General features: G+C 39.6%; 1 protein-coding gene across 1 annotated transcript in view; it reads left to right on the top strand.

The window, feature by feature from the left end:
• The window catches only part of GDAP1L1 (ganglioside induced differentiation associated protein 1 like 1), a 425,118-nt gene that overhangs the window by 118,639 nt on the left and 287,014 nt on the right, over positions 1 to 19,465 (top strand). Inside the window, exon 2 of the mRNA XM_086932567.1 lies at positions 18,819 to 19,011. Within this exon, the coding sequence (XP_086788693.1) occupies positions 18,819 to 19,011 (193 nt within the window). The remainder of the gene's footprint in view (positions 1 to 18,818; positions 19,012 to 19,465) is intronic.

Below are 19,465 nucleotides of genomic sequence, written 5' to 3'. Positions count from 1 at the left end.
CTGAGCAACATTGGTGGGACCCAGAGCCCTGCTTTGGACTCACTTCACTACTCCTTTTTTGGATACTCGTTATGAGCAATTTATTGATTGTTTAGCTTCTTTCTTTGGCAATCGGTTATCAGATTTACCATTGGCTCTTCTTTTTGGTGCTTTTGAGTGAATATTTTGCACTGATTTGGTCTCTTTCTGTATTGAGTGCTTTTGATCCACATCTTGGTGTCTCCGGTGGTGTACGTCATTATCTTTTACATTCAAGAGTTTTTAGCCTACTTGTTTATTGTAATTATTTTATTGTAGGTTTATGTATTTGACAAGGGTCTACATAAATATAAAATTTGACACTCTGTCCTGAGGATGCTCCCATGTACTTTTCAGACAGTTTGGGACAGATAGGAGGTGCATATCCCTCACCTCAGTGTGTTATTCTTTTTCTTTTAGTGTCCAGTACTCCTCCTCCCCTTGCTGGTGATGCTGCGACCTGGCCCCCTCTCCACCCCAAACTTGGCAGACCCAGCAAACTCAGCCAAGCAAATGAAAAATAGAATGATAATAAAAATGTTTTATTATAATTTTAGTTTTCATTTTCTGCCTTTAAGCAGTGGGGCGGCATCCCGGCCTTAGCGGAGGAGCCGCCCATGTCATTACAGAAACCCTGATCTCTGACATTTGATTATTTAATTGCTGTTAGTTCCGTGGTAGCACATTTGGATCCACAGTTATATTTTCATTTGGTTCTCCTTTCCACTGCAATGTTTGCATTTCTGTGATTCTGAGTTAGTTTTACCACTTTCTTTAACGAGCTGCTTGGATGCTTATGCTTGAGTGAGTGTGGGCACTCATAAAGCATACTGCACATACAATTTTAATATACTGAAAATCGCATTCATTTCAATGCAAGCACATAATCGCATAATTGCCCATGTACTAGACCGCTTATTTTTAAATGATACCATCTCAATTGCGTTGATGCAATTACCCTGAGAACTTCATTCTCTGATATTTTGGTAGCCTTCTTAAATTTTTCTTATTTATATTCATATTTAAGGCATTATGCAGTATCTCAAATGATCATGTACTGATCAGGGGTCAGATGTGCGAAGCAGATAGCGAATACTTTCACAATGACCACTGAAAAAGATTAGTGTTGTCATCACGCTGTTAAAAGTGAAGGGCGAAGGAGTCAGAAATGATGACTTACAAATGCTCAAGAATTTGTAGTCAGTAAAATATATCTTGGAAAAAGTTGCAAAATTATCACCTGGTGCTAATTTGGTGCTAAGTGTATGATAACACTTGGTCCCAGACATGCTCTATATTTGTATACATAAAACATTTTATATTTCCAGTGCACCTTCTTTGAACAATATTATCCCTACTTAATTGATTGTATAATTTGTTCATTGTGTATTTTATTTTAAACTAGGATCATTGAAGTGTGTTATTACCAGTCAGACAGGTATTGCAATCCTAAATTTATGGAATGCATGTTATTACGTATATGGGCCTTTTGTTTCTTATAGAAAGAACCCGCTGCTCCATATGTACAATTTTCAGTGGTATTTTTTCAGAGACCAACAAAACTTTTTCTCTGTTTTCCATGCTTGAATCCCTGAACATTTAGATATTGATAATCAAATGCGAGGATAGCAAGGTAGCTGTCTTATGCATTATCAGAGGGTTTCCGGCTAATCAGATTTATTGTGTATAGAGCATTAGGAAAAATAGCCAAAGGACTTTACTGTGCTTTTAAAACTTTCCAGATTTGGTCAAGCTGATAGAGATTTTTTTTTTTAAAGGATGGACCGAAATTCACTAAACCTGTAAAAGGCATCAAATAAGGAAGATCCTTAAAAGCACCATTTGCCTTCCAAATTTTGTGGATTTTGGGCCAGATGTAGGTCGGTCGGTAACAGCCGAAAATCGGTATTTTTGGCCGTTACCGATCGGTAAATAGGTGATAGGTATGTAGGGGGCATTATTTTACCGAATCGGTAAAATTACCGATTCGGTAATTTTACCGATTCGGTAAAATAAAAAATCGGTAAATTTACCGATTGTGAGCCACCCAGATGTAGGTGGGACTCATCAGAGTCCCAGAGACCTTACTGAATCGGTGTTTTACCATCAAATCCAATTTGATGGTAAAATACCGATTCTGGTGTGCATGCACATGTGTGCATGCACACCTATGCCATGTGACAGGCAGACCTGCCCTTAGGGCATGTATGCCTGCCACATGGCACCGAGCCTGTTTCGGGGGTGCCAGAGGGTGTCAAAGTGACACCCCCTGCACCCTTGTGAAAATCGGTATTTACTGATTCGGTAAATACCGAATCTGTAATGCCCATTCATTCCTATGGGCTTCAAAGCCCATAGGAGTGAATGGACATTACCGATTCGGTATTTACCGAATCGGTAAATACCGAAATCATCCGATTCGATATTCCAGCACATCTGGAATAACTACATGTCCACCACATAGATTTACCGATTTTTAATTACCGAATCGGTAAAATTCGGTAATTAAAAATCGGTAAATCTATTTCACCTACATCTGGCCCAAAGTTTCTTATTTTAAAAAATATTGTTGCATCGAAATGTCCACATAGGATTTCCTATTCAAACAGTAGAAACCGCTCTTTTAGGTCCCCTATTTAATGTTGCTCTCTGCTCCCACTATGAATCTTAACTATAATTGACATTATCAAAGTGAGACTCCTAAAGGCTGCGTAATATTGCGAAGTTTTGATCAGATTTGTTGAAGTAATGCAATGTTACTAATGATGTAAAAATTGCTTTTTCTATTGTGCTTTGTGTCATTCTTAACTATAGAATCAAAAGGGCCCCATCTGTAGAGTAAAGATGCATGCTCACACTCACACATACTCAAGCACACCTTTACACACAACATCATGTTCAATACGTCATTATACCTTCATTCACACAAAACAATGTTTTTATCTGTACAGTCTTTCAATCAATACTGTGCTTCAGTGACACAGGTAAGATGAGATCAATTTGTCATGGAGTTGTTTCAGACCCTGCAGGCCCTTTGATTATTTGTCACCGACCTTAAATTAACCAGATCATAGAGCTGTAATTCATTCTGTCTTGTAAATACAGTCTATCAATGTCAGCCATTTTGTACATTATAGAATACAATCACTGAGCACATCAATTCAGTCTGTCAAATTATAGCGATAGTTAGGACCATTAGTTCTCTGGTATTGATGTCTTTCTTAGTTTTTTTTTTTAAATTTCAAACTGTGTTTTTAGTGCCCGAGAATATGTTTTTTTTTTCTAATTAGAGTGTTGTATTTATTCATTTTATCAAGCAATTCAGCATCTGCCTATTTACTTTTAAGTATAAAGCGAAAAAGTGTGAAATTCATTAAAACAAATTTGAACAATACGTCTATATTTTCCATAGATGTGGATATCATGCATTTTATGCCACTAATGTTATCACAAGCATTGAGTGCTACACAGACTTCGGATGGAGTATTCCAAAATTTGTGTTACATTTTTTAACTCCTTGACTATTGAGGTTTTTGAACACTGCTGCGCCAGACACAGTGGGCCTCACTTAGAGTTTGATGGAGCAAGAGCCCCGCTGATTCGAGCCCCACCTTCTGTCAGTGGGATTCCCACCTTACAGTTCACCCTTCTCCTTTAGAGGAGAAGCAAACACCAGGTTGCCACCACTGGACACCTTCAATAAACATTGTTCCTGGGGCAGTAAGGAAATTCTTGCTGGTCCCAAACAAGAAACAATGCGATTAACCTCCCTGCACTGTGCCCCACTGCATAGAGGTTATTTGCATTGCAAATTCCCACAGCAACAGGCCACATTTTCATTCAGATCCCCTGCTTCAGGGTATTGCTAATGAAAAATAAAAACGATTCTGGAGCAGGACCCAAACCCAGGATTTACAAACCAAAATGGCACCCACTCTGCATAATCTCACCATGTGGATCTCATAATATGTCCAGCATTCTTGACCAGGGAAGTAGAGGTTTTCTTTTCCACTGACCTTGCAGGCCATGCATGGACGTCTAATTATATAAATAGACCAAAGTGCACTATTCTGCCCACTCCCAATATGGTGAGACTATTCCGTTGATGTTCGGAGCTCCCTAGCAAAACCCATAGGTGTGGCTACCAGGGGGCTGATTCACAGAACTAACTTAAGGCAAAATCCTAAACTTACTACTTTTGGTATTCACAGAAGTTAGGATTTTGTCTTAAGACAGACTTAAGACAGACTTAAGACAGATTTAAGTTAGGATTCTGTCTTAAGTCTGTTTTAAGACAAAATCCTAACTTCTGTGAATACCAAAAGTAGTAAGTTTAGGATTTTGTCTTAAGTTAGTTCTGTGAATTGGGCCCCAGGTGGCTACACTCCCCTTGGAAAACCAGTTTCACATGGGCTTACCCCCCTGCTTGAGATGCCAGCCTATCTGCCTAAACAAAAGAGCAGCTGCTTCATAGTGTGATTGAATTATGCCTTCAAAAGGGGCTTCCCCTTTGAAGCTCGCTGCCTAGGCTCACATCCACTCTGGCCATCCTGCCTGGAAGAGATCGCACCTCTTCCCTTGGCAAGTCTTTTATTCCCCTTCCTGAGAGTTCAGCTCTCCTCTACCTCGGGAGGGCAGCAGGCTGTCTCAAGTGCAACAGCTGTTAACAACAGCAAATTGCTAATGGAAAACTTGGTCAATGAAGTGGTGACCTTCTAAAGTTGCTATTTGTAAAGAAGGTAAAATTAAATTTGACTTGGGCAACACATCAGGTTTAATGGAATGATTATTTTGATATCTTGAAATTTCATCCGGATGTTAGCTCTGCTGAGTTGTCGTGTCACGCCATACTAGCCATTGGAGGGACCCAGGCTGCAGTAACAGGCCTGAGCCATGTTTAAAGTTCTACTTAAGTGGGTGGCTCAATCAGTGATGCAGGCCCATTTGTAGCATTTAATTTAAGTTCTGCACATTTAGCTCCATTTTACGAGGACGAAAAACTAAATTAAATATGCCATTTGGTTGTAAGCCAATCATAAACTGTTTAGAGGAGACAGCAGAAGCACTTTAGCAATTGTTAGCAGTAGTAAAGGGCACAGAATTTAAAGGTCAGCCAAAATCTTGGGGTCTGGGGGAAGACCACCCTAAGGCTGACAGATCTAACGTGGTGTATCTCCTATCTACACTCCCTTGTCTTCCACTTTAAAAAGGAACCCCACAGCACATGTTGATTTGCCAACCAACCAAAACCCATTGGTCATTTGGTAGCTCCCATAATGGTGGCATCAGAGTGAGATATCTAAGTTTGAGGGTAAGTTCGATGCCTGGCCAATGAGCTCTTAAGTGGCATCATCACAGGCTGTTTTAGATATCACTTGTCATTCTGTAGCATGTAGAGAAACTTTAGTAAAGAGCATGGGGATTTTGCCCCATACCTGCACAGTTGACTCTGGCAATACTTGGCAGATGCTATAGAAGGATCAGCAATCGCTGTATACATTGTATGAATTCCCTCTTTATGGTCTGGTTTGACAGTTCAGTTGTCACCAGACATGTGAGAATCACAAAGAGAGGTTTGTTGGCCCTGCTCCCCTGTTGGGAGTTATGTTTACGTGATTTGATTCTGCAAACTTTGTATACTTCCTCAGACAGAGTGATTGTCTCTATTTCGCTCACCCATCTGTCTGACTCTTCTTATAAGCAGTCAAACGCGCAACTGACAAGGATGGGGTTATTTACTAGTCTCTGACTCTCAATCCACTTCCAGTGACTAGCGAAAGCACTCAAACTAAAACCGTTACCATTTGCACATTAGAAAGAGCTCCATTTTGTGCCCAATTAGGAAAGCGCTGAGTGTGTTTGTGAGGTTGCACTTTGACTTTTTAGGCTAGTGGAACAGACTTGTAGCTAAAAGACTCTAAAGTGACGCTATTATATGTATCCATGAGAAGATCCACAAACTCACTACATAAGGTTTGAACAAATCTTGGCTTAGTGCAAAACAGTTTGTTTATTTTAATAAAACTGACTTCTCTATCCCAGAACTTTATATGATTTATATGTTACTAAAGAGTAATGAGAAGCCTCCTGGCTGTTCAGTTGTGTCTGGTTGTAACTCTATTACAACCCTTAACCGCATCGCTGCTGCGGCGATTTTTGCGCTGTGCTGCTTTTTAAAAAAAGCTGCGTTACATGACGAGCTCAGCTCGTCATCAGCACACGCCACCCGTGGCTGATGACGAGCTCAGCTCGTCATCAGCAGGGAAGGGGTTAATTGAGTATGTTGAATGTTTTCTAAAGCCATTTTTCCCCTAACCAAATCATATACTTAAGATAGCAGAGCAGTCATTAACCAACTTGAGTCTGAAAAGTTTGATTCCACAGAAGAGTTACTGGTTACTATGGATATAGAAAGTCTCTATACAGACAGTTCACAGCAAGATGCTGTAGATGCCATCCACACTGTTTTGGAAGCTCATAATCAACCACACAAAGTGCGGTCATAATTAATTGTTGACTGTGCCTCCATTGAATTAAGCCAAAATTACTTTATTTTCACGAATGGCTTTCCTCAATTTAAAGGAGTGGCTTTCTGAGCAGTTTTTGACCATACAAAGCCAATTTGTATGTGTCACACTTTGAGGAACAAACAATCTATTCAGATACTAACCCTTTCGTATCCCATATTTGGAAATGTTTATGATTCATTGACAACATCTTTGTTATATGGTGCGATTCCCTCCCAGAACTCATATCATTTCACAATTGGCTCAATAATCAAAGCATGCATTTGAAATGTTCAATAGATCACAGTGACTTTCATATTACTGATTAAAACAGACTATTATTCCCTTGCTGTAAGCCTATATGCAAAATCCACTGTAAGGAGCACAATATTGAAATATGATAGCCATCACTCTAGAAACATGAGGGACAACCTGCCATTTGGCCAATTTTTAAGAATGATACACAACTGCACTAAAAAAGAGAACTATTTTGCAGAAGCTAAAATATTATCTTTAAAAGTAAATGCAAGAGGCTATTCACCTAGACTAGTTAGACAGTTCTTGTAAAGGGAGTGGTGCAACAACAGAGAAGGACTGCTAAACAAAAAAAAAAGAAATACCACTAATCCTAGGTTTGTGTGTGTTACCACATTTGGTACAGAAAATAATAAGATGAAAAAAACATCTTAAAGAATTGGCATTTACTTGAGTCATCCAATTTCTCATTAGAGAAATGTTGTTTGCCTACAAACACATGGGCAAAGCCTATAAGGACCCCGAAAAAAACAACTCTAACATAGCTAAGGGGCTTGTTCCCAGTAGTAGGTCATTATAAATGTGGCAGCTGTACTGCATGTAATTTTAGTTCTACTACCAAAAGTTGCTGTGTCAATGGTAAAGATTGGATATTTAATTATCACCCCAATTGTACGTCAAAAAATGTGATATACAGTATTGAATGCCCTTGCAGTTTAAAATACATTGGAAAAACAACCCAAGAGGTTAGGCGCCGAATGCTTCAATACCAATCAAGGATCCATTGTGATGTACAGAGTGCAACTTGGGTGGACCACTATCAGATATTACACCATAATGCCACTGATATGAGAAGAGGATGTGGATAATGTACTCATACAAAAATAAAATAGATGGATTTGGCACTTTGACTCTGTTTCTAAGGACTTGAATCAACAAATTGAATAGCAACCTTTAGCTATGTTACCTCCTTGAAGTATCTATGAAGGGGGCTTGCCCGGGTTGTGCTACTTACTGGTACAGTTCTCTCTGTTTGCCTCTTATGTCTAAATGACCCCCTTTTTATGTGACCCCCTTCTTCTATGCATTTTTGCATTGCTGTGTTACACTAATTGCTCCTGTTCTATTAATGTGTGTCCATGTGACCGGCCTGATGTTTTGGAAAATGTGGTTCTAGTTGAATTGTGCCTCGTTTCTGTAGTACAATGTCTGATTTCAGCTGTTCTTTGATGCGGTTGTACTCAACAGGCTATTCTGGTGCAATATGGCAGCTAAAATATGTTGTGATTCTTGCTGATCACAGCGCCTGATTGGCATTCACTTACTGATTGTCACATTTTACTGAGTAGGCACAATATGTTTGTCCTTCTGAGTGCATATTGCACGAGGTGCAATATGTTTTGCTTTATTTACGTGTTCTTAGATTGCAGGTGTTGCCATTTGGTTATAACCACTCCAATATGGCTGCTAGATGTGTTGAGTTTCAAGCTGATTGTAGTACCCGAGTTCATGTAGCACTATGTTTAAAACTCTTGTTCTATTTACATGCTTTTATATTGTAGTCGGTGTTCTTTGGTTATAATTGCTTCAATAAGTCCACCAATAATTAAGAGTTTTATGCTCAACATGGAGCTCCATCGGCATGCGCATATCGAGTCATTTTCCCCACACATGCAGGACATCGGGCTAAGCCATGTGATGCTTGTACCTCTCGTCATGTCCCTGTGATATGGAGGAGTGGCATTCTGATGTTGATAAGCATTACCCACCTGAGTTATTTTTCCGGTTTCTCTAGATATTCATTTGTGCCTTGACTCTTTGGTGACTTTTGCTTCAATTATTTAGTTAATTTTGGGTTGGTTTAATATCTAATGTGAGTATTTTTTCTCTTGGCTCCCTTTGGGCATTTGATAGTGGTTCCTTCTTTGGATCACTTTGTTTGGCGTTAAATGTGTCCTACCGATTTCTCTGTAGGAAAACTTAATTCACGCACTCTGAGCAACATTGGTGGGATCCAGAGCCCTGCTTTGGACTCACTTCACCACTCCTTTTTTGGATACTCGTTATGAGCAATTTATTGATTGTTTAGCTTCTTTCTTTGGCAATCGGTTATCAGATTTACCATTGGCTCTTCTTTTTGGTGCTTTTGCGTGAATGTTTTGCACTGATTTGGTCTCTTTCTGTATTGAGTGCTTTTGATCCACATCTTGGTGTCTCCAGTGGTGTACGTCATTATCTTTTACATTCAAGAGTTTTTAGCCTACTTGTTTATTGTAATTACTTTATTGTAGGTATATGTATTTGACAAGGGTCTACATAAATATAAAATTGGATACTCTGTCCTGAGGATGCTCCCATGTACTTTTCCGAGAGTTTGGGTCAGATAGGAGGTGCATATGCCTCACCTCAGTGTGTTATTCTTTTTCTTTTTGAACTACAGGGTGGACTATATCACTGGGTGATCTCCATGGCACCCTGGATCCCCACTTCAAACTTAATAGTATTGATCTAAGTGTTTCAACGGGATGGTGCGACTTATTGATTTAATTGTTTTTACCCTGTACTTATATCGTATGTTGCTCGTTTTAATTATTATCCTTATGTAAATAATAATTTGTACTTGATAATTATACTTGCAGAAGTCACCTCACATTTGCTATAGTCTTTTGTAATTTGCTGTTCACTAACTATTAGAAGGTTTGCAGATACATTTTTACTGCTATTCCATAAGCAAAATATTGTATAGAAATCTTCGCCTTCAATTAATCAATCAATCTGTATTTGTATAGTGCAGCACTGTCACCCCTAGGTGCTGAGGTTGCCGCGTCTCCATCAAAGAGTAGCTTTCTGAAGTCTGCCAGCAACTGTACTGTTCGGAGGTAGAGGGGCAGGTTGTTCCAGGTCTTGGAGGTGCTATAGGAGAAGGCACGGCCCCCGCTGTGGCTGCGATGAATGCTGTGGTGTCCAAGGGCAAGTAAGGCAGAGCGCAGGTGTCTTGTAGGTAGGTAGAAGTTCAGCCATTGGTTGATGTAGGAAAGTCCTTGGTTGTGTGGAGCCTTGTATGCATGTGTGAGGATCCTAAATTGTCCTCTCTTCCGGATGGCTAGCCAGTGGAGGTTTCTGAGGTGATGTGTCATGTGGCTCCATTTGGGGAAGTCCAAGAGAAGTCTAACTGCAATGTTCTGTATGGTCTTGGGACTTTTGAGGAGCTGGGGGGAAGTTCTACCATAGAGAGCGTTGCCATAGACGAGGCGGCTAATGATGAAGGCTTGTGTGACGGTCTTTCTGGTGTTGATTGGGATCCATCTGAAGATTCGGTAGAGCATGGGCAGGGTATGGAAGCGGGAGGAGGCAACTCTGTTTACTTGCAGTTTCATGGTTAGTTGGCTGTCGAGGATGATGACAAAGTTGTGTGCATGGTCTGTTGGTGTAGGTGTTGGTCCAAGTTCTGTTTGCTACCAGTTGTCGTCCCAGGCAGAGGTGTCTTTTTTGAAGATCGGTACTTCTGTTTTGTCAGAGTTTAGGTAGAGGCAGCTGTCTCTCATCTATTTGGCTGCATCGGTGTTGCCGCTTCAAAAGCTGATTTAGGCTTTGGAGGGGTCCTCGCTGATTTCCACATTTATGCCTATGAAGATGCTAATGTAATTCAGCTAATATTGGTGCAACATTTTTAGACTATTTCCAAAGTTGCATCATTTTTAAAGATATTGTGCATTTCTGAGTTTTTTGGGCAATTCATTTGATTTTCTCATTTTGTACATATCTTTATGAATTATCTGTTGCTTTATTTTAAATTTGATAAATTACATCAAAGTTCATGTATAAATTTGGACATTACATTAGCAATATTCTTAAAACAGAAATGTTGTTAAATTATGATGTGTACATCAAGTTAGGTTGGGCTTCTTGTTTGTATGTGAATTAATTAATGGAGGGTATTTCTTGACTGCCCTGTTACCCAAAAACTAAGCATCCTGGTTCTAAGTATCTGTAACATTCAGAGAGAGGAAAGCTGTTGTGGATGTAATTTAGCATTAAACAACCAAGTTTTGGGGAGTTTTTAAACCTGCAAAGGGAAGCTACAATACTTTTTGAACTTGACATGGCATTCCAATGCTTGGCAATGAAAAATAAAAATAGTCAGCCACCCATTCGGGCCCGTTTGATACTGTGTGTTGGACCTGGAAGAGTTGCGAGGAATCTGAACTTAGAGGACAATTTGGAAGGTAAGAAGTTAGCCTGTTCCTGAGGTAAGAAGAACCTTGATTATGGGATAGTCTATGAACTACACATACAGCTTTCAATGTGCAGCATTACCAGATAGGGAGCCAGTATAGGGATTTAAGAAGTTTACACACTTATTCTTGCCTTCGAATATTCAGTACAATCTGTCAGAGCATCATTTACTACCCTTAATGTATTCGTGAGGTATTCAGGTAGTCCTAAATAGAGTGAATTACTATAATCGTGGCAGACATAATGAGAGCCTGAATTACAGTTGGATGAGAGTGGGATGTAAGGGAGAATTTTGAAAAGAGTGTGTCTTGTTACAAAGTATAAGAAAGCTATTTTAAGGATTTGCATTGTAAAGGATAGATGGTCACCGAAGAGAATTCTAAGGTTTAAAGTACATGTAGTGGGATTCAGGGTCTCTCCAAGATCAGTCAGCGACCAGGCTGAGGACTAGATGGAAGGCAGTGCACCAAATATTAGTATCTCTGTTTTTTCTGAGATTAGTTTGAGGGAATTATTTTGCAACCATTTGGCCATGCCAACATGTAGCAAGAGATGCTTTCCTGTGAGAGCTGAGCGACTTAGATATTAAATAAAGTAGGGCTCAAGGAAAAGGCCTTTGGCACTACACATATAGACGTGAAAATAGATGATTTATATGTTTGTATACACTGTGCCCAGCCTCCTAAGAAGCTAATTGAATCCTGAATTGCTTTTTCCCGTGTCGGCCAACTATTGAAGCCTTATGCTGTGTGAGACTTTTCAAAAGCTGTAGAGAGATGAAGGAGGGTCAGCGCTTCTGCTCCTCCTTGATCTAATATAAATCCCAGATCATCTCCCAAGGCCTGGAGTACAGTCTCCGTACTGAAGTGTGGCCTAAAACCTGATTAAGTACTGTGCAGCAAATTATTGTTCTCCAAATAACTAGTAAGGTGAGTGTTAACATGTTCCTCTATGAGTTTTGCTTTGCTAGAAAAGGTAGAATTGAGATTGATGTGTGATTGGCCAGGACGTTTTCGTCTGCGGTGTTTTTTAGGAATAATACAATTGAGGCATGTTTCCAAATTAAAGATCCTGTGCTCAGGGTTAAGGATAAATTGAACAGTTTTGTCAGTGGATCTGCAAAATAGTTCCCTATGAACATTATGAGAGATGGAGAGTAGAGGTTGAAGGGAGAGCCCGACTTGATGGATGTACAGAGGTCTTTTGTCTCATTAGTGGATGTTTGTTTGAAATTAGATACATTGGGTTCCATATCTCTTTGCTCAAGTAAGAAGTGTCAAAATATTCTGTGGTATTAGATAGAGAGAAATTTGGCAGGATTTTGTGAAACTTTTTTGGGGAATAAAATGGCCATACTATCATTTAGATCCTGAGGATTATATGACTTTTACCAATGCCTGGATTTACAGGACTATTGACTATAGAAAAGACCTCTATAGTGGAATTTTTCTCTGATTCAATTGTATTTGTAAAATAGGAGGCTCTAGTTGACCAAACAATTTACTGATCCTATAGTTTTCCTTGGTCGATGGGCAGTAGGAAGATCTCCAGACCTAATCTAATTTCTTGAGAGTAGAACGCTCTTCATGGGGCTGTGTGTGTCCTCTTTCAAGGACTGGTCATCTTCAATGGTGCAATTTGGTTGAGAGCTGAGAATGGACAATTACTACTGCCTCCTCTAGGTTGGTGGTAAATCGTGGGGAGAGATGTGCAAGGACTTAATCAAATCCTGCCTAATTTTAGCTAAAGAGTGCCACTGTTTTAAGAGGTAGGTTTTTGGTCCTACCCTGCTGCATCCCTGATATAGGAAAAGGGACTTTGAAAAGATCAGACCATAGAAGGGAGAGAGGGGATATAGACTATAGTAAGTTGAGATTCTTAAAAACAACATTCAGATTGTGAACCACTCAATACCTCGGGCTAATACCATTTGTTCTAGGCATACATTTTAAAGATAGTTTGCCATTGCTTCAGTAACTGGATTAGAAGTAGGTTCCTTATGCTAGCCGAGATCATTCAGAACTGAAAAAATGGTCCCACTATTTAAAAAGAAATTGTAATTCAATACCATGAGGCTTTTTCTGATTGTGTCAGTGCTATTTGTGTGACCCTGAGATACGGCTAAATACATCATTGAATGTTTTTGTGCTCTTACTTTCAGTCTTAATCAATGTACCCAAGAGACAATAGTGTCATGAAGTGCAGCTTGCTCGTTTTCTTGGAAAAATGTTGAAGATCTATGTACAGTGTATAAGTAGCAAGACCTAGTTGATTATGGAATTCTACACATCCACCCAACTGCTGCGAACTTTTGGATTCACTTAATGCATTTAACTGTACATGATTCATAGCTACTAAAATTGGAACAGACTTTCGAATATAACTACCGGGTGCAGGAGACAAAGATAGCATACAAAAATCAAATAAAATCATCTTTAATATGTGGAGGACAGGACCTCTTAAAAAATCCAAGAGTGGGAAGAATGGGCATCAAGCACTGACAAAACTAATAGAGTTGTCATCTTTATAGTACATGTAGTAAGGCACATAATATTTGAGCACACTTGCATACATGGAACACACATACAAGTGCCCAGCCCAACATGCTTACGAGAACCCATTCACATCCAAGCTGATATATAGAAATGCAGCCAACCAAATACCCAGGGCAACTAACATTCAGGCATCTATGGACACAGCAGAGCAGATACACAGGCAGGCATGCACACAGGCAGCCAGACACACAAAGCCCATTTCATTCAGGGCACAGGATGATGTCCAGTTTGAGAGTACAGAAGCTGTGCAGTAAATAAGCACATGATGATGTGCAGAAGGAAAGCAGAAGTTGGTAAACTGAGCAGAGCACAGAGGTAAGTGCAACAGTGTAACATAGATGGGGGTGCTTCATCACTTAGCGTTTTAGAGGTGCAGGGGTGTAGCTTGGTCAGTGAGTTTCAGGGGTTGTGAATCTCAACTGTCCCATCTAAAAAAAAGCAGTGGGCCACAGGATGAATGTGTGAGGTGACAAAGATACAGTTTGGAGTGTTGCCATGAGGAGTGGGGTCAGTACTGATTTACATTCAGTAGGCTTTTGGGGCCGATTTAGAGGTTGGCAGTCAGATACTATATTGCAACTGTGATTGAGTGTCCTGTCTCCCAAACTAAAGGTTCGCCTGGCCAATTTTGAGCTGGGTGGACTGCACCTTTTACCCTGAAAGAGTAAGCTTTACTCTGTCAGGGTCAAACTTCCATTGGTGACTCGTCGGAGTCAGTGCCATCAAGAATAAACCATTCAACTGACCGCCTTCATTAGAGTATAAGGTCAGATGGCTTTTTTAACTGACCATCACCACCAGGTATATCCTGGCGATGAGGAACAGTGAAAATAGAATAATAACCTCCACACCATGGGAGAAAATTGGTGTGGGGCCATTAGGTTTTTTTTTAGTAGTTTGGATTTCTACCCCAAGGGATTACCAGTGGTTAAACTATATGCAAGCATTCATCCCATCACCTTTTGGGTGTTTAATTGCCAGTATTGTACCCGGAAACCTTGGACTGGTGTTCATTTTCAAGCCTACTACTGAGAATATTTGTGAATTCTAACATGTATTACATTTGCATCCATTCAAGGAGTACTTCTAAGGGTGTCGATTTGTTACTTTTTTAAAACCAGCTATTAATGCATTATTTACAGAGAAGTAAAGTTGTGGCACTGCGTTTTGTCACCTGAGGAGAGCAGACTGCCCCATCTCTTCAAATAAATTATACAATTCTGCTTTCCCCAGCACTTGCACTCTTTGGGCTGCCTAGTGCAAACGCAAACACCCTAGTGTTATAGTGCAAGGGTGTTTGCATTATGGTCAGGATAGTTTTTGTGCAGGAATCAGCAACTTACTGCACAAAAACTATCCTTGGAGGCTTATTCTCTTTGTATGTATGCTGCAAAATACAGCACATGGGCAAGGAGGAAATAAGAGAAGAAATAAAAGTATTTCACCTTGTTATGCCTGCCTCAGGATGGTACACCATTTTGGCACCAACCCTTGTCAACAATTTTATGTAGCTATGGGTTTGCATCAGGATCCTTGGGTGGATACATAGGAAGGCCCACGCACCACCCATGTAACACCTACCTGACGTAAAATAATGCATGTCAGCACAATGCTCTGCATTGTGTTACTTTTTCTTACAAAGCCATGTAAATTGACATTTGCATGACTTTGTAAATGTCAAAAAAGTGATGCAACACAGACCCAAAATCTTTGTAAGTCCAGTCCTATGTAAATATGGTTCCAAGTCAGAATCCATAAGTGGATGCACTGGATTCACCCCTAGCCACTCATGGAACCTGATGCGAAGTAACACAAGGAAGCACAGTGTGCTGCATTGCATTGCTTTGTGTTAAAAAGCCAGGCAAATTGGAATTTTGGCTTTGTTAATACCAATAAAGAATTTTGTGTTGGGACTGCATCAAAAAAGTGATGCAACCAAAATGCTAATTCTGTGTAAATCTGGGCCTAGGTATATGAACCAAAACAAATCACAAGTTAAAATATCTTACATCGTAGTGAAATCAGGATGGCAAGAAAAACAGACACAGACATAGCAGACTTGACTCACGGCCCCCAGACCCAACTACCACGTCAACAATGTATCTATTGGGGGGTTGTCAAACCTCAAACATCCCTCCTAATGCGGTTCATAGTATCAGTGCATGTTAACTTCTTTTTTTGGAGGTCTGCCAACATAGTCGGCGTGACTTGCTCTGAAATCCTTATTTTGCCTGTTCTTTTGGATTAAATACTTTTCCAGCTTCAAATTTTCAGGGCCAAAAACATTCTTGAGCGCTTTCTTATTTTTTCATAATTGTCACTATTTTAATATGTTGACTTTTCAACTTAAATGTGTGATGATCACGTGCTTTGCTAAGATTCTTGGGCAAAAACTTCCAGATATTTGTCTACATACACTTAATTTATAATATATTGAGTATTAAAAAATGTTTTCTGCATGTGCTGGCTCTAATCGGGTACTGCTTTGCTACCAGCAATAATAAATCTTTTGTATATCAAAGTGCTTTTATTTGTGAGTGCCTGCTATATGAATTCTTCATTTGATATCCAAGGTATGATGCTAAGAGAGCCCTGGAAATGCTGACTTACCTCTAACGTGGTGATGGCGTCTTGAAAATTCACTCCTATCCTCTCAAGAGAATCTTTGCTGGAAGGCTGACAGAACCCAGGTTGCTAAGAGATAAAAACATCTACTAGAAATCCCTTCTGATTTATCTATCTTGAATGTATCTGAGAAAAAGTATAAGAATCAAGCAAATACATTTATTATAGCAAATTCTACTTGGTATGGATTTGGACTCCGCGGGAGTACTTTGTAAACATCTACGCAGATCTGTGCTTCACATGTTTGTACATGTTTGTGCATTACACATCAGTGCAAATCAAAGGGCTTTGCAGTTAATATTTTAACAGTCCATTAATTTCAGCAGTTATTGTGGGCAGTGTCAAGGTGGAGGAATTCAGGAACTTTAAATCTGCTCCTAAATTTTATTGTGTAGCTAGAAATCAAGGTCAGGCAATGAGGCCAAGATAAAGGTAAGTCTAGGTCAGCAGATTCCTGGCCCTCTCGCCATCCAGTTTAAATATCACTAGATCCAAAGTGTTCAATTACAAAGAACATGACTTGTTCCCATTCTCTGCAGTAAGTGCTAAAGTTAATAGTTAAATCAAGGAAGTGCAGTCACAGCTTTTAAGGATATGGAGCCACTGGCAAATGTGTGAGGCACAACACAGATTCCTTATGGATTCAAAACTCCATCGCATAAACACCTGATAGTTGTAAGTGATTTGAATAATGCGTCTTGTTTTTGATTGCTCAGTGTGCATTGCTTTGTCTGATGTCACACCTACAAAGAAAACTTGCTTGACCTTACTAGATAACTGAATAGTGATGTATTAGTCATGCTCACTTCGTACATAATGAATTATTACATTTGTTTGATGTCTTTTATTTGGTTCACAACTGACCATCCTACAGAACTGGGTTCATGGTGCTGGCATCACAAATCACGTGCTGCAAAAGATGCCATACTAAATTAAAACGTTCCCGCCAACTTAAGGAGAACTATATTTTTCCATGTGCTGCTGCAGGACGCTGTCACCGAGTGTCAGCACGTTAGACCAAAGAAGATGTGCAATTGGTAAATCCAGTCTTTGAGGAGATTGAAGTCAGTTTTCCGTGAGAGTCAAGTGCAGCTCAGCCCAGTGGATGTACCACACTCTATTATGCGCCAACCAATCACATTAGATTATATAATCAGATATTAAAGGCAAAGTGCAACCATTAAATAGATAAGAAAAATGCACGAAGTGCAAAAGGAATTGAGGAAAAAAGTGTTGAGACGGTCAGCCATTTTCATCCAACCATTGTTTTAAATTTCCAGTCTTCATCAAGTTTTCATCAGAGATAATGTTCTTCAAAAATGAGACAGAGATGTGTTCCTGTAAAGGGCTGACGACCCAAGACATGGTCATACCCCTAGTACAGTGAATGGGATTCAAAAACAAGTTAATGAATATTGATCTGCTACTGCCAAGTGGAGCGTTGTTTATTCCACTTTTAAATTTGCAAATTACTTCTTTTTTATCCAGAAATGATTTTTCACAAGTAGATTCGGTTTTGTTAATAATGTATTGCTTTTCTAATAAATTGATTTCTTACGGATCAGTTTCTTTTGTCATGAGTGGTCTTTGCTTTTCCCAAGAATCATTGGATTTCTCTTTTGTGGAAAATTTTCAAGACAAATGCGCATTTAGAGCAAAATTTGTCGAATTTGCATTTGGGGATCAGCACTTGCCACTTGCCGATCCATACTACCCGCCCGTCATTTCCTTTAATTCGAACAATTTACAACAAAAATGTAGGTTTAATTTAATTTCATTCTTTTACACATTGTTGTACTGTAATACACTGATAAGAATTCAATGTAGCTTATCACTTCGTCATTGTGGCTTACATTCAGATTTTTTAAAGGAATTAACAGCAGATTTCTGTACCAGTCATCTTATCGACACCCAGTTAATATTTAAGTTACTTACTGTTCTGAAATGCTCCTGTTCTATTTGTCAGCAACGGAGCGCATTCCACTGTCAAGTTATCATTGATTGTTGGACATGTCCCTGCAAGCACCGTCAGGCATTCTGACTCCGCTGTACTGTTTGGGACCTGTCATCAAAGAATAATTATGATGTAATTGTATTTCTAATCATTTACATCTCTTTAAGGCGTAATGTGTTTTATCGTGAGATCAGTTTTATTAAATTCTAGAGAATTTGAAGGAATGTGTCATAGTAGGAAAATTGGATAGTACAGGTACCTTAATTTTGACATAACGTTTTTAATGGGATAATTGATAGCGAAGAACTATTAAATGAACATCCCCTTTAGCAAGTGAAGGGAAAGTGCAGTTTATTTGAAACTTCAATTAAAATCGACACATTTGGAACGTGTGGTCTCTCTCTCTCTCTCTCTCTCTCTCTCTCTCTCTCTCTCTCTCCTCCTCCTCCTCTCTTCTCTTCTCCTCTCTCCTCTCCTCTCCTCTCCTCTCTATTCTGCCTCCGCCTCCTCCTCCTCCTCCACCTCCACCTCCTCCTCCTCTCCTCTCCTCTCCACTTCTCTCCCTTGGCTAACTACTTCTGTACATTTAAAAGCCTGTGCCAATGTATGCTCTTTAAGCATTTTCTCATTCTGCTCACAAAAACCTGATCTTTCTACGATTTTTTCCAGATCCGTCTGGTTATTTCAGAGAAGGGGCTCCCCTGCAATGAGCGTGATGTCAGCATGCCACTATCAGAGCACAAGGAGCCTTGGTTTATGCGGCTTAACCTCGGTGAAGAGGTGCCCGTGCTCATCCATGAGGATAATATCATCAGCGACTACAACCAGATCATTGACTATGTGGAGAAGAACTTTATAGGAGGTAATGATTTTCGAGCACTCTGATGGCAAATTTTCCAATACTTGCATGGAAAAGAAAAATAGTATATTCCCTGCAAAGGGTTCTTCTGTTGAGCCAAGTATAGAAAGCACCAGCTCCATCATCAGCACAAAATGACTCGTACACCACCCAGCCACCTCTCCTATCACTTGCTGACTTTATGTTTGTCTTTAAACCTGTGCGACACGTGGTCGCATTTTGATTACCTCTAAAGGAATACCAAATACATACACATAGATACATACTGGTTTCAGGTGTACTTCAATACCATTTCATCTTGCTGTAGTGATATTTGAATGTATCCAATTTACTATGACATGTTTCCAAGATCTTGGGTCACTATGGGGTTGTTGTCCAACCTCAGGATCAAATGGGTTTCAATGGCATTTAAGTACTATTTGAGGAAAAACATCAGAGAGAAGAAAGGTATTCCAAA

This window comes from Lissotriton vulgaris, chromosome 7 (genome assembly GCF_964263255.1).
Source record: "Lissotriton vulgaris chromosome 7, aLisVul1.2, whole genome shotgun sequence".
Classification (NCBI taxonomy): Eukaryota; Metazoa; Chordata; class Amphibia; order Caudata; family Salamandridae; genus Lissotriton; species Lissotriton vulgaris.
This window is presented reverse-complemented; position numbering and strand designations above follow the sequence as displayed.